This window comes from Lissotriton vulgaris, chromosome 1_1, assembly GCF_964263255.1.
Source record: "Lissotriton vulgaris chromosome 1_1, aLisVul1.2, whole genome shotgun sequence".
Classification (NCBI taxonomy): Eukaryota; Metazoa; Chordata; class Amphibia; order Caudata; family Salamandridae; genus Lissotriton; species Lissotriton vulgaris.
Window position 1 is genome coordinate 203,954,137 of NC_141685.1, and position 16,327 is coordinate 203,970,463.

General features: G+C 45.1%; 1 protein-coding gene across 1 annotated transcript in view; it reads left to right on the top strand.

Annotated features, from left to right (window-relative positions):
- CFAP144 (cilia and flagella associated protein 144) overlaps positions 1 to 15,897 on the top strand; it is a 50,792-nt gene extending 34,895 nt beyond the window's left edge. Inside the window, exons 3-5 of the mRNA XM_086935954.1 lie at positions 6,033 to 6,092; positions 10,428 to 10,531; positions 15,566 to 15,897. Coding sequence (XP_086792080.1) covers positions 6,033 to 6,092; positions 10,428 to 10,531; positions 15,566 to 15,679 — 278 coding nt within the window. The 3' untranslated portion in view covers positions 15,680 to 15,897. The remainder of the gene's footprint in view (positions 1 to 6,032; positions 6,093 to 10,427; positions 10,532 to 15,565) is intronic.
- The last annotated feature ends 430 nt before the right edge of the window (positions 15,898 to 16,327 follow it).

Consider the following 16,327-nt stretch of genomic DNA (forward strand, 5'->3'; position numbering starts at 1 on the left):
ATAGGGTTTCAAGCAGTCCCTTTGATGTGATATTAGGTGACACTGCAACATTTAATTTGCTAATATACTTTCTGATTTACTTTTTGTTTTTTACGTAGTGTTTGGATTCCTTAGACTATCATAAAGAGCTAGTACTAATCATCCTCGTATGCTCATTTATTTTACTTCGTAGTCATGGTAACCTGCTGCTGGATTTAGCTTTTTTTGTTCACAAATAAATATTTGCAAGCACATGCTTTTTTTTAAAGATCCAATTGAATTACTGGCCCTCTGTCACAAGTACCTACTGTTCAATATTTTATGCGGCAGGTCTTTTAACCACTTACGGTATCTTTAGACTTCTTTTCAAAGCGTCTATTTTGTCTTTGCTAATGCTGTCTGCGCATCAAAGAGGCCCTTTTTATAACTGATAAGGAAAACAACATTATTAATGAACCATCCTTGTTTTACATGACAAGTTTAAACAGTATGCAGCATTCGGCAAAAAGGTCTGTTTTATTAAACCTGCCAATGCTCTGTTGACCTCACTGTCTATGCTACTTCCATTGATAACTCATCCGGGCGTCCGAGCAGTGTCCCAGTAATCATTTAATAATAATAATACATAATAGACTAACTATGGGGTACACTTGTGAGGCATGGCAACCATGAAGCACGCAGATGAACAAGATCGAGTGAGAAAGGGATTGTGAAAATGTTGGCATTATTATAGTAAAACATATATAAAAAGGCAGTTTAAGCAGATAAATGTATCTATCGATCTCTCTCCCTCCCTGCATATCCCCCCCCAGCACGTCAGGCAGGGGGTTCGGAGCCCAGCAGCACACAGCTTAAGCCCCGCAACCAACCCCCCTCCTTTTTTTTCTCTCTTCAGCCTTGTGGCTCTAACTAACGCAATTCTGCAAGGGGCCACACTTCGGGTGGATCTGCAGGTCACCGAAGTGGCAGAAAATCAATATAAGCAGCCTGTCCCCTCCCTGCCCTTTCCCAGCCTGTCCTCTCCCAGCCTGTCCACTTCCAGCTTGCCCTTTCCCAGCCTGTCCTCTCCCAGCCTTTCCACTTCCAGCCTGTCCACTTCCAGCCTGCCCTCTCCCAACCTGCCCTCTCCCAACCTGCCCTCTCCCAACCTGCCCTCTCCCAGACTGTCCCCTCCCTGCCCTCTCCCAGCCTGCCCTCTCCCAGCCTGTCCCCTCCCTGCCCTCTCCTAGCCTGTCCTCTCCCTGCCTGTTGTCGTGTCCCGGCGGCAGCAGGCAGCAGCGTGCACTGCGTCCCCGAAGTAACAGCCCTAAAGCAAGCAAGAAGTACGCCCCCCTCCCACCAATCCCTGTTAGGAAGTGGAAACTGTCGAAACTGGGGTGCAGACAGCCCCTCTCACCTTTCGGCCTGGTACCACTGCACCAGCCGCACTACTTCCCTACTGACCGTTCTCCACTTCAGCCCCGTCTAAATTACAATTCATGCTTGTGACCCTTTTGCCTGCTTGTGCTTGTTTTCATGACCATGTTGCCTGCTTGTGCCTCCGTGTGCCCCTGTTGCCTGCTTGTGCCTCCGTGTGCCCCTGTTGCCTGCTTGTGCCTCCGTGTGCCCCTGTCGCCTGCTTGTGCCTCAGTTTTCGTGCCCCTGTTGCCTGCTTGTGCCTCAATTTTCGTGCCCCTGTTGCCTGCTTGTGCCTCTGTGTGCCCCTGTTGCCTGCTTGTGCCTCCGTGTGCCCCTGTTGCCTGCGTGTGCCTCCGTGTGCCCCTGTTGCCTGCTTGTGCCTCCGTGTGCCCCTGTTGCCTGCTTGTGCCTCCGTGTGCCCCTGTTGCCTGCTTGTGCCTCTGTGTGCCCCTGTTGCCTGCTTGTGCCTCTGTGTGCCCCTGTTGCCTGCTTGTGCCTCTGTGTGCCCCTGTAGCCTGCTTGTGCCTCCGTTTTCGTGCCCATGTTGCCTGCTTGTGCCTCCGTGTGCCCCTGTTGCCTGCTTGTGCCTCCGTGTGCCCCTGTTGCCTGCTTGTGCCTCCGTGTGCCCCTGTTGCCTGCTTGTGCCTCCGTGTGCCCCTGTTGCCTGCTTGTGCTGTGTGGGTGTGTGTGGAGGGCTCTGTGTGGCTGTGTGTGTGGGAAGCTTTGTGTGGCTGTGTGTGTAGGAAGCTTTGTGTGGCTGTGTGTGTGGGGGGCTTTGTGTGGCTGTGTGTGTGGGGGGCTTTGTGTGGCTGTGTGTGTGGGGGGCTCTGTGTGGCTGTGTGTGTGGGGGGCTCTGTGTGGGTGGGTGTGTGGGGGCTCTGTGTGTGTTTGTGTGTGTCATTTGCGAGAGATAAAGCTAGTGGCATTGTAAATGACAATGCCATTTATTTATGTTAAAAAAAACATAAATAAAAATAATGTCAAGAGCAATGCCAATAGCTCTAACTTTAACAAAGGCAAAACCATTGCATTGTAAATGCTTGTTTTTATTCGTTTTTAATAAACCAAAGTTGGTACACCATTAGAACAATCTGGACCCAGGGTAATATCAGTCAGGTACATAGCAAGAGTATTAACTCATTACATACATTCACACATTGCAGTCTGTACTTTCTTGGTCCACATTGTGTTTATATTCCACCCTTTAGAATTCATCCAGTTTCACTAGTGTCTTTTTTTAATACAAAATCAGGGGGTGGGGTGCATGTTGTGCCACTGGTCCCAAGACAATGACTGTAAGAGGCTGACCCACACAAGGCAATAGTTGAAGGTGGAGTCCTAAGCCCACTCTGTGAAAATTGTAATCAATAGGTCCTGCAGACCACTGCAGTGTCAACCAAGTCCTTGAAACACCTCACACCTAACAGTGGTGATCGCCCCTACCACAGCTATCCATCATGGGCTTAGCCTAGCCCCAGACTAAGCAGTCAAAAACCAAGGATCAACATGGCCTATCAGATATGTTTTCTCCCTAGTCACAAAATATGCTGCAGCCTCTATTGCTTGGCCTACGCTCTGCTGGATTAGGAAAACTCCCTGTTCCTAGGTCTCCTGGAGTAACTCACAAAGATACTCCAATGAGTACCAAATGCAGCACCCACCCAGAAGCCACCGCATCAAGCCACTGTGCGAATGAGGTTTAAGGCACAGACCTCAAGATGGACATGCCCCTGAAGCCATCAAGGATAATCTGTGAACGTTCATCCACAATCGCAGTCTTGAAGCCAGGCCTTTCTTAGACCCAAGACCTCATTCAGGAAAAAAGACGACTGTGGTTCAGGCACTTCTCCTCCGAGGAAGTGTCCCTCTACAGTGCACCTCTACAGTACTCTGGTCCTCCACAGTCACTCTGTACATGGCCACTTGGCTTTACGGCAGATGCTCAAGTCCTGGCTTTCCACACCATCAATCTAGCATGCCCTCCCCTCTGACTCCACAGAAACTGTAAAAAACTCCATAACCAACATGACAACCTTACCTCTGGAAATCAGCACAATCAGTGCTCCTCTTGACAAATCACAAACAAGACCCTTTACAGATGGACAGACGCACTCACACACATGCAAACACATAGCACACACACACACACATGCAAACACCCACTACATATATGCAAACACAGATGGATGCTCACCACCCACACACATGCACAAACACATACACAACTGACAAATGCATACTCATGGACAGTGAGACCTCCACACACACGCCCCGCGTTAACCCTCGCCTTCCTACTGACACTATTCCTAACATCACACAGATGAGAAGATGGACAACGCCAGGAACACATCCTCAGCATACTGATTTCACAGGCAAAGGTGCACACACAAATACAATAAAAGCACACACTTCAGTAATCTTCTATGTCTGCCAATAAGAAGCATACCAAAGAAACTCACATTCTTATAAACACACCCACACATGGCCACTATTGGCATGGCAGAAAGCCTCACAACACTTTCCCTTCTCTCCATATGAAGCACCCTCCCTTAGGGTTGCCCATAACATACGTTTAGACGAACGTCACCAACACAATCAACCACAACAGGTCTCTGTTATCTCCTCCAACAGGCTTCCAGCCTAGTCTTATTAATGCATTGTGTTTGCTGAGATCTGTCGCTCAGTGATTGATGTGCAGTGTGTGCTGAAGTTGTGTGTCTGTTTCCATGATTGATGTGCAGCGTGTACTTGACCTCTGTCTCTGTATCAGTGACTGATGTGCAGTGTGTACTGGACTTCTGTCTCTGTATCAGGGAATGATGTGCAGTGTGTACTGGACTTCTGTCTGTATCAGTGAATGATGTGCAGTGTGTACTGGACTTCTGTCTCTGTATCGGTGACTGATGTGCAGTGTGTACTGGACTTCTGTCTCTGTATCAGTGAATGATGTGCGGTGTGTACTGGACTTCTGTCTGTATCAGTGAATGATGTGCAGTGTGTACTGGACTACTGTCTCTGTATCAGTGAATGATGTGCAGTGTGTACTGGACCTCTGTCTCTGTATCAGTGAATGATGTGCAGTGTGTACTGGACCTCTGTCTCTGTATCAGTGAATGATGTGCAGTGTGTACTGGACCTCTGTATCAGTAACTAATGTGCAGTGTGTGCTGCAGTTGTGACTCTCTATCAGTGACTGATGTGCAGTGTGTACTGGACTTCTGTGTCTTTACCAGTGACTGATGTGCAGTGTGTGGTTACGTTCGGTCTCCCTGATAGACTTGTAGGGTGTGCTGGAGTCCTGTTTCCTTCTGTAAGCAATTGACATGCCGAGTACACTTGTTGTTTGTCTGTATCTTCATCCTGCAATGACTGATGTGCAGTGAGGCGGGCTGTCTCCTTTTCTGAATGATTGGCATGCAGTGTATGCTGGAAGTCTGTCTCCACCTTCATCTTTCAGTGTTTGATGTGCAGCATGTGCTTGAGTTCCATCTCAGTGATTTATATATTGTGTGTGCTGGTGTACTGTCTCTTTCTCTAAGTCATTGATTTGGAATGCATACTGGTTTGTCTCTACCATCTCTATTATTGATGTGAAGTGAGGTCTGTCTCCTCTAAGTGATTGATATGCAGTGTGGATTGGTTCCTTCACTAAATGATTGGTATTCCGTATATGCTGAAAGTCTGTCTGCACCTTCTCCTATAGTGTGTGCCTAAGTTCTTATTCTGTGAGTGATGTAAAGTGATATCTGTCTCCTCGAGGTGATTGATATGCAGTGTACACTGGTTGTTTGTCATTACCATATCTCAGTGATTGATATGCAGTGAGGTTTGATTACTTCTCTTATTGGACTGCAGTATATGCTCGAAGTCTGTCTCCACCTTCTTAGAGTGTGTGCTTGAGTTATTTTTCTGTGATTACTATGAAGTGAGGTCTGTCTCCTCTAAGTTATTGATGTGCAGTGTACACTGGTTGTTTGTCATCACCATCTCGCAGTGATTAATATGTAGTGAGGTTTGGGTCCTTCACTAAGTTATTGGCATGCAGTACATGCTGAAAGTCTGTCTCCACATTCTCTCACTCAGTGTGTGCTTGAGTTCTTTCTCTGTGATTGATACGAATTGAGGTCTGTCTCCTCGAGGTGATTGATGCGCAGTCTACAATGGTTGTTAGTCTTTACCATCTCTCAGTGATTTAAATGCAGTGAGGTTTGGTTCCTTCAATAATGTGATTGGTATTTAGTATATTCTGGAAGTCTGTATCCACCTTCTCTGTGTGTGGTGGAGTTCTTCCTCTGTGATTGATGTGAATTGAGGTCTGGCTCATCTAGGTGATTGATGCGCAGCGTACAATCGCTGTTTGTCATCACCATCTCTCAGTGAATAATATGCAGTGAGGTTTGGTTCCTTCTCTAAGTGATTGGTATTCAGTATATGCTTGAAGTCTGTCTCTACTTTCTGTTAGTGTGTGCTTGATTGATGTGAAGGGTGCTGGAATCTTGGCTCTCCTTCCCTCAGTGATTGACATGCAGTGTGTCCTGGATGTCTGTTTCCTCAATCAATTCTCAGTAATTGATGTGCAGTGTATACTTGAATTTTTCTGATTCTTTGATACTTTCTTGTTTGGACCTTACCTATTGCCTTTTCCCTCCACACAGTTGAGGTGGTTGCTGGGAAGCCCATGTCTTGGCATGATAACCTGGAGGAAGTCGTAGATGGTAAGAAGCTCTGTATCCCTTGCGACTTGAAGAAGGAAGTTGCCTTTGCGGCTGTCCAGCATTGAAGGCAAAATGTGCTCATCTGAATGAATATATGGGTGTTTCATGCTTTTGTTAGCCTGTTATATATTCTTCATACTTTTTATACTTTTTTCTAATTGTTTGGAATTGTGTTTTCTTCTAGATTTATTATTTAACCAAACTATATTTTCAGCACTGTTGTAGCCTTCCTCTTTTCAGCCAGTTTAAAGTCAACACAGGAGAATAAACTCAACCCAATTAAGTTGGCTTAGACCGTCTGCATCTCTGGATCAATGGTCCAAATCTTAACCAGACTCCGTATTTTATCCATTGTCGGTTTATAAAACATGCTGAGCCCGAACGTGAGGGTTTCAGTAGCCTTTATCAGCTTTGGCCCATGAAAGCCGTCACCAGAGGTCTCGCTGAGATACATCTCCATGATAGAAATGGTAATGTCAAGGGTAGAGCTGGCATCTCCTCGTTGTGGTCCTCCTAATGCTCTCTGCACCACCTAGAGAGTCCAGGGACTTCTGGGTCCTTCAACTGCTACAAAACAATTCTGTGTTGGTTCCTGGACAACAGGTTGTGTGTAGCTCATGCTCGTTAGCATTGCTACCCTCATCAACACAACCGCGGCAGCCCTTGTGTTATAGCATGCCAGAGGTCACAGTGAACTGATGTGAATTTTAATGCACCAGTATGTCTGCCAGGCCACTTCTAAGTGCTGTTAGGGGTGTAGCAGCATGCATGGCGCAGAGCATACATCGAAGAAACTTGTTCAATAAGGTTGTCTTGAGAGCTTACAAGCTGGCAAGAAAGATGGGCCATGTTGCAAAAATGGGGTTCTAACAATGACTACCCAAGGAAGGAAGGTTTCTTTGAAGAATTTGTTTGAATGGTTTTGTCTTCAGTGCTTTTCTAACAAAGTCTACTCAAAGAATGAAGGCTTCTAAGCTGAGGTTTGTCCTCTATGCTTTTCTAAAGGATAGTAAATTAAGCTGAGCTCAAGAGAGTGCCCAAGACCTTCTGAAGAAGGGAGCCCTGAGCTCTCAGTTTCTTCTCATTGATACTTCATTTTGAATCTGCACGTATTAATAAGGCATGGCCTTCGGGACCTGATCATACATCCTGGTGCATTACAGAGGCCTCTTTGGAGAGGTGGAGAGGGCATAGTCTCTGAAGGACTTGACCATAGTCCAGAGAACCTTCAGCATTACTCCTCACTCTACTGTGACCAGCACAGTTCTGTTTCGAGACTCGGTTGATATGATTGTTTCCCCTAAATTTGGACACACTGCTTGGTTCCGAATGCTCAGATTTTCTAAATGTTTTTATGCGGAGTGCCAATACTGATCATATTGTAATAATCTAAATGTAATATCACCAGAGTGGTGCTTAGAGATTAGTGAATAGTCAGCAGCCAGAATTTTGGTTCCACATTTCCCAAAGTGAGTAAGTATTCAAAATACAATGCTTCAAACTGTCTTCAAATATCTAAGGGATAACGTATCGGTGTTTATCTCTAATCTTGTAAAAATGGCAAAGTCTAAAAATAGCTTATTTTCCATAGTGTGAAATCAAAAACATATTTACACATATTTAACCAATGATTAATATCACACACATTGCATAGACATCCACTTCATGCACTATGCTTGATACTGGGTTTTTGTTTGGAACTTTATCATATAGATTTCCAAGATTCCCTGCCTTTTTATATTACTCTCAGAGGTTCTTTTTCATCCTTGATATCCCCTTTTGTGTGTTTCTCTCTCTTGCTCTGGATCTGCTAAGGAAAAATTAGTGTCCGTCTCCAAACATCACTGCCAGTGGACCCCACCTGCAACCATCAGCTCAAACTAAGCACTGAAGGAACACATGGAGGCTTGAAACAAAGATGTCTGCTGCAGCAATCCCCTTCAATCTATTTGTGGTAGATAAGCTGGTCCATCAGGAGATAGATGGATCCTTCTCAGCAGGACTAGGGAATAAAGGTGCCCACATTCTGCAAAATGCAGATGAGGCAGTTGTTAGGAAGTAATTAAATTGTAGCTGGAAACTGGGCTCCAGCTTGCAGGAAAAGGTGCAAAAACATGGTTGCTTAGAAATGACTGTATGTATGGGTGAGACCTGATCATGTCATCTGACTGACGTGGAATAGAAAGTGAGTATTTCATACCAGACCCTCATTCGGTTTAATGAACTCTGAGGTAGCTCCCGTGTCTCAATTGTAAATACCTGTCAGGTGAAATGCTATACCATACCCCCAACACTGAGTTACGCCTTTGGCTCCTTCTCCAAATGTTAAGGCTGAATGCAGATACATTGCTTTTTGCATCCAGAAGATGGATGGAGAGGGCTCGGATCTAGCTACCAGAGCAGCTTTGGAGTAGGAACAAGGGCTGGAAAGAGTCTTTCACCCTTGGTAGACCTGGATCCACACACTGTCCCGGAATGTGCCCTTTGAGGTTCTTCGCCTCTTCCAACCCTGCTCTTTCTTTGCTTCATCCAGGAGGGATAGCATCTTCCAGTCTTGGTGTTCATAGATCCTCCTTTTACTACCTTCCTGGGTGATGAAGATGACCTTACTACATTGATGAAGATTACTCGGCTTATCTTTGACAATTTTATACTTGTCACACATCCATTTCAAGAAGTGGTCCAGGAGTTGTCTGACACATCCACCACCACTAAACCCCTCTGTATTCGTTTGTGTGATGGCAGTGCAAGGCAGAAACAGTGAAAATTGAATTTGTGGCACTGTGGATTGTCCATTATATGAGACACAGTGGCAACAATCAAACCAATCTTTCCTGCAGGCTGAAAGGACATCCTCTTTGTCCACATTCACCGCACTCATTCTCAGAAGTGAACGTCTAGTTCTGATGCATGGGTTCTGTGCATACAATCACTGTGCTCCATTGAGTGTATTCCAACACCAGCACTCAGGCAGACCTGGAAGGCCCACTAGACAGGTCTTTCATCCGGGAAATCTTCAGATGCTTCTCCATCACTTCCCCAGCTTGTAACAGAGTCGAATGTTGGAGGCCTCCGGATGAAGAATCGAAGAAACGAAAGATGTCCATACAGCTGGAAACTCAGAGTACGAAGACGCCCATGAAGTACCACAGCCCTGTCCATACCAGGACCATTCCTAAGTCAGTAAAAGAACAAGTGCCAGGCCCAAAGTTTTGCTCAGAACCCCGCAGCCGGTGTGGATTACCACGGCTGCATAATCTTGATTCTGCCTCATGCTTCACTAATTCACCACCAGACACCCTAAACCTCTTTATCCCACACCTGCAGGTTTTTTTCATCACTGATTTCTCTCTTTGAGTAATGTTTACGAAGGCACAACTTGTGTTGCTCAAATATGAATTTACCTTGAAAGAACAAAAGTAAAGAGGTGTTTGACAAAACAGGAACAGTTGGTTTATTTAAACTCTCCGGCCGGGAGAACAGTTACAGAGTCAGGGGTCTGAGGACTGTCTCAAAATATAATTGATCTGAGTATCAATATGTACATTTCTTAGAACATCATAAAACAATTCATCAATCCTTTTTAGGAAAAGGAACACAAGCCTAGTCTTGGAGTCACAAATTATTCTCACCTGATAACACATAAATAACAATACATTTTTATGGAAAACACAAACAATTATTTTCATTGTGTGGTTAGTGAACGGGCAATATCATATATAACTAATGAACTTCAGTCTTCCATTTAGACATCTTTAATGGAGGAGTCTATTGAAAATGTAAGTGAATTTATGAACTAAACTTGTGCCAACATATAAAAAAAACAAGAGGACTTAGTGGTCCTCACCAAATATTGAACTAAGAAAGACTACCATCCAAATGAGGATTGTACTTTGATTGTTCTGAATACAGCCGCACAATTTTCCTAATAAATGGACGACTGAAGTTCATTAGTTATATATGATATTGCTTGTTCACTAAACACACAAGGAAAAGAATTGTTTGTGATCTCTATAAAAATGCATTGTTATTTATGTGTTATTGGTTATATATATACATATATATATTTTTTTTTTGTGTGTTCATATAAGTAAGCAGTTTTAAACATGAGTACCAAAAGTCACAAGTAAGGTAACTTGTCTTGGTTAGTAATAATAAATTCACTTTATACCAGATATACTTATGACCAGTGTACCTGTCCCTACTATATACAAATTTCTTTGTTTAAAGATAGGTGTTTTTCCTGCCCAGGTATAGTGGTGTCATTTGGGCAGACCCACTTTTTTCTTGTCTCTCGACCTCCCTGAGTTTAACACTATGTTTTGTCACCCACAGAAGGCTTCCTGACTGCCATCCACCAAGCTGCCCTGGAGCCCACCAAGAAGTACACAGAACCACAGACCACCAGTCAGGAGATTGGCTGGTACTCTGATCCACTGGTGAGTGCTGTGCTCACCACTGCAGGCGTGTGGATGGTTGGAAGGCTCCCTTTCAGAGCATTATTGATGTGTGCCGGGACCATCTCTCCTTTATTAACTACTACACTGGAATTCCATGACCCACCTCATATCTCCTGTGGTTGTTGTACATTTCTGAACCATCTCCTATTTTCAACTTCATATTCTGCATCTTAAACTCTCTTTCTTGGTTTCTTTGGGTCTCTTTTTATTCTCTGGCAACCTCTCTGCTTTTTATGGTTCCGTGTTTCTCGGCCTATCTCCCACTTGCCCTATCTCTGAACTTCAAGGACGATCATTAGCCTTCGATATCTAATGCCCCTTGCCTTCTGTGACTCTCTTAAACATGTAGTCGGATTCTTGCATCTTCATTCTCTGTAAAATTCTTTGTCCATTTCCTACTTGCCTTAGCTGCCTGAAATTCTGGATTGGTTGTCTGTCTCTGCTTGCTCTGTCATCTGTACCTGCACCCGTGATTTAGGTCATACCTCCTAGGGGCTCTGGACTCCCATGCTTGTCACCTTCCCCTTTTACTTCTGTGTAACCAGTCTCCTGCTACTATCTGTATCCCTGGTATGTCCTGCCTCTACCTGCCATCGGTAATCCACAGCCTGCCTCCCTTGTCATTCTGTGTCTCTGGCTCATCTCCTGTCTGGGTGCTTCTCTGTAATCCGTCACCAGCCTCCCTTGTCATTCTGTGCCTCCGGCTCATCTCCTGTCTGGGTGCTTCTCTGTAATCCGTCACCAGCCTCCTTTGTCATTCTGTGCCTCTGGCTCATCTCCTGTCTGGGTGCTTCTCTGTAATCCGTCACCAGCCTCCCTTGTCATTCTGTGCCTCTGGCTCATCTCCTGTCTGGGTGCCTCTCTGTAATCCATCACCAGCCTCCTGTGTTACTGTCTCCACAAGCCATATAGTGTCTCTTGGATGCTCTGACATGCCAAGCTCCTTGGGCTCTCTGTAACTCCTGGGCCTTCCAACAGCTACTGTTTCCAACCTCCAACAATGTAACCGCTACTGCATCTCCTGCCTCTATGTGCTTCCTGTGATCCTCATCCGATATTCTGCTATCTCCAGGTACTTGTGACCTCCAAACCACTATCCTGCCTCCATCTGCTCCCTGTGACCCTTATCCCATATTCTGCCCGTCTCCAGTTAGCCGTGGCCCCCAGGCCCCTCTCCTGCATCAACCTGCTACCTGAGACCCAAATCCCATCTCTAACTAGTTTATGATCTCCAACCGATTTCATGCCCCCACCATATCCCTATGGTCCTTATTCGATATCCTGTCACCCACAGCTCTAGATCTAGATCCAACCAGCTTGTTGTTTTAAATCCCATCTCCTGCTGCTTCGATTCCTTATCCCACTTCCAGCTCCTCGTTATCCTTATATCATCTCCAGCTCCTTCTGATCCTTATCCTATCTTCAGCCCCTTCTGATCCTTATCCCATCCCAGCCCCTTCTGATCCTTATCCCATCCCAGCTCCTTCTGATCCTTATCCCACTTCCAGCTCCTCATTATCCTTATATCATTTCCAGCTCCTTCTAATACTTCTCCCATCTCCAGCTGCTTCTAATCCTTATCCCACTTCCATCTCTTCATTATCCTTATATCATCTCCAGCTCCTTCTGATTCTTATCTTATCTTTAGCGCCATCTGATCCTTATCCCACTTCCAGCTCCTCATCATCCCTATCTCATCTCCAGCTCCTTCTAATACTTCTCCCATCTCCAGCTGCTTCTAATCCTTATCCCACTTCCAGTTCCTCATTATCCTTATATCATCTCCAGCTCCTTCTGATCCTTATCCTATCTCCAGCTCCTTCTGATCCGTCTCCCAGCTCCAGCTCCTTCATATCCTTATTCCATCTGCAGCTCCCCGTGAGCCTTATCTAATCTCCTCTGATCCTTATCCCAACTCCAGCTGCTTCTAATCCTTAACCCACTTCCAGCTGCTTCTAAACCTTATACCACTTCAAGCTCCTCATTATCCTTATATCAGCTCCAGCTCCTTCTGATCCTTATCCCATCTCCAGCTCCTTCTGATCCTTATCCCATCTCCAGCACCTCGTGATCCTTATTCCATCTCCAGCTTCTTCTGATCCTCATCCCATCTCCTGCTCCTCAGGATCCGTATCCCATCTCCAGCTCCTCGCGATCCTTATCCCAATTCCAGCTCCTTCTGATCCATATCCCATCTCCAGCTGCTTCTAATCCTCAATCCACCTCCAGCTGCTTTGAATCCTTTTCCCACTTCCAGTTCCTCATGTTGCTCATTCCATCTCCAGCTCCATCTTATCCTCATCCCATCTCCTCATGATCCGTATCCCATCTCCAGCTCTTTCTAATCCTTATCCCATATTCAGCTCCTTCTAATCATTATCCCATATTCAGCTCCTTCTAATCCTTATCTCATCTCCACCTCCCTCTGATCCTTATCCCATCTCCCACTCCTCATGATCCTTATCCCATCTCCAGCTCCTCATGATCCTTATCCCATCCCAAGCTCCTTGTGATCCTTATCTCATCTCCAGCTCATTCTGATCCTTATCCAATCACCTGCTCCTTCTGCTACTTATCCCATTTCCACCTCCCTCTTATCCTTACCACATCCCCAGCTGCTTCTAATCGTTACCCCCCTACAGCTGTTTTGAACCCTAACCCCACTTCTAGATCCTCATGATCCTTATCTCATCACCTACTCCTTCCTGTTCTTATCCCATTTTCAGCTCCTTCAGATCCTTTTCCAATCACCAGCTCCTTCTTGTAATGAAGGTCCAGGCATAAGTTATAGAAGTACGCTTTAATGAAGATAAGTAAATAATACAGGTGAGCGCCAGGGAGCATCCACTGCCTTACGCCAAAGCTCTTCAACTGCCCCCACAATCATAAGATACACACATACATTCCAATGCCATCATCACATTCCAGCATGCACTCACGAGACTTAAAGGAAAAGCACAACACAACACATCCCCCTCTCCTCAATAAAGGAAGGGAAGGGAAAAAGGAACAAGCAAATTATAACAAATAAAAAGAAACAAAAAGAATAACACAAGAAAAAACGATTAATAGCACTAAAATTCAGTAACGTAATCTTTGAGCCAAGTGGGTGAAGTAGGAGTTCTCTTACCCATCAACTCACCACTGACATTGTTTAAAACACCACGAGTACTGTGAGTCCCAACACTTCCCCCCCTCCTCACAAACAGGTTGGTCCCCAGCAACAGAGTCATCCACCAACTCGTTGTTGTTTCCAGTTACCCCAGCAAGTTGTGCTTGTAAGTAGCTATTTTCAAAATGATCCTCCATCCAATCATACATATTTGGACAAAAAGGCGCTTCATCCCACATTTCCTCATGCTGATCACGGCTAAAAGCTATACTTTTCAGATTCCAAACCTTTCCGTCACTCAATCTGACCGCATTTCTCAAAACCTCAATCACCTGTTTTTGTGGTTCGAAACGACTTTCACCTTTAGGCACTTTGTAAGGCTTTTTCTCACGCACCCATTCGCCAACTTGGACTTCCACATCCTTCGTACCATGGTGACTGTCATAAAACTCTTTACTTTTGGAATGAAGTAATTCCAAGTTAGTCTTCACTTCTGTAGGTGACCACTGTGTAACTTTACCATCCATCCACTGCCTTACGACAAAGATCTTCAACTGCCCCACAATCATAATTTACACACATACATTCCAATGCCATCATCACATTCCAGCATGCACTCACGAGACTTAAAGGAAAAGCACAACACAACACTTCTGATCCTTCTCCAATCTCCAGCTCCTTCTATCTGTATCCCATCCCTAGCTCATTCTAATCCCTATCCCTCTTCTAGCTCCTCATGATCCGTATCCCATCTCCAGCTTCTTTTGATCCTACTTACCCATCTCCAGCTCCTTCGTATCCTTATCCCATCTCTAGCTCCTTCGGATCCATATCCCATCTCCAGCTCCTTCTGATCCTTATCTCATCTCCAACTCCTCATGATTCTTATCCCATCCTCAGCTCCTTCTGATCCTTTCCCCATGTACTGCCATCTCTAGCTCCCTGTGACCCCACTATAGATTGTGCATTTATCAACTGCCTAAATGTCATGCCCCATCTTCTGACATCTCCAGATTTATGAAACTTCTACCTCATATAATGCAACTTCCTGCTCTTTTGAGCTTTTGAGGTACTTTCTGTTCTTTATAATTTCCATCCCATATCCATCCTCTAGTTGTCTCAGCCCAATTACTCTCACTCTCTGAAATAGATTATCCTTCTGTTGAATCTCTTGTCCTATCTCTCTCCTTTTCAGGCTCTGTAACCGCTGGCCCATCGCATGCTTCTAGCTCACCTTTTGCCTCTTTATGTCCAAGGCTTGCTTTTGGCTTGTTCCAAAGGTATCTCTGAAGAGAGTTATCTATTTTTAGTCTGCCACTGCTTTTCAGGGCTCTTTCACTTTTCACCTTCATGGATTGCCAAAGACTTAGTTATCCATTGTCTCAACTGATCTATGAAGTTTTGTATTGGTTTTTCCCTGTCCTGTCAAAGTCTTTCACCAATACTCCCCTAACAGGTGTGCAGAGTCTCTGGCACATACTTTTTCTTTTCCTGCTCTTTGAGATTCCTTATTTCGCCTTTTCTTCTCATGATTCTTAAAACTTCTCACCCCTTGTCTCCTGTTTCTCTTTGGTGTCCTCCAGAAGCATTTTGCTCTTAGCTCTGAAGCCTCTTGCCCACCCCTTATCTGCTGCTCTTTGATGTTCTTTATTTGCTTTTATCCTATGGCAGAGCTCTAGTTTCACGCTGACCCCTGTCATTTGTTGGTATTTGTGGTTCATTGACCATCTTGTGATGCCTATAAAATCTAATTTCCTTCCGCTGTCTCCAACATCTGTCATGTTTGCTTGCCGTCTGGCGCCCCAGTAGGTGGGTAAAGTCCTTTCTTGTACATGCCCAAAGCGGGTTCCATTTCTGAACTCAGACCCATCCTGATCCTCTCTGTCGCCATTCATTTTTAGATAAACAGAGATGTGAGTGACCGCCGGCTGAACTTTAATCGCTTTAAAACAGAAATCACAAAGTACATGGAGGCTGCCTGGTGCCAGAAGGAGCAGAGCGTGAATCTACAGTAGATTCTCATGGACGCACATCACACCTTGGAGTGAATCATGCCCAGGGGCAAGACACAAGGGTGGGGGTGGCTCTAATGGAGAGAGGGGGTTAAATGTGTAAATTGTAAGATAAAATAAATTGTTGCAGTCTATTTTGTGTGCATTTTTCTGTGAAATTTGTGTAACTGACCACAATAAAAGGTAATGAGACATGGCAAGATAATTCTTCCAAATACTTGGAAATGATGTGGCATGCCTCTTATTTCTACATAACAGTGTCGACCCCCCAGGATAATATGCTATATAGTTTTCCTTACATATGGAAGCAAGATGGCTGTGCACGAAGACACCTCATCAAGAGTGCCCAGGCCTAGGCTCACTCACCAGGTTAATACTGAAAACTGATTCTCAATCAGCTTCCTTGATCAGCATTGTTTTTTGGAAATCTTATCTGCCCTGGATTGAGGCTGAGTGTGCTGACTCTTGCTGACTGAACTCTGGCCTTTGCCTCAGGGCTAGTGGAGCTCAGCTGGGACAAAATAGGCAAGACGAGTCCTTCACCATCCAAAGGCCGTTCCACCAAGTGTCAAGTGTCTCCACTACTCGGACGATCACCCCTGCGAGGATGTCTCTCCTGTGGTCAGGCCTCTTCACCTGATGTTTGTTCTG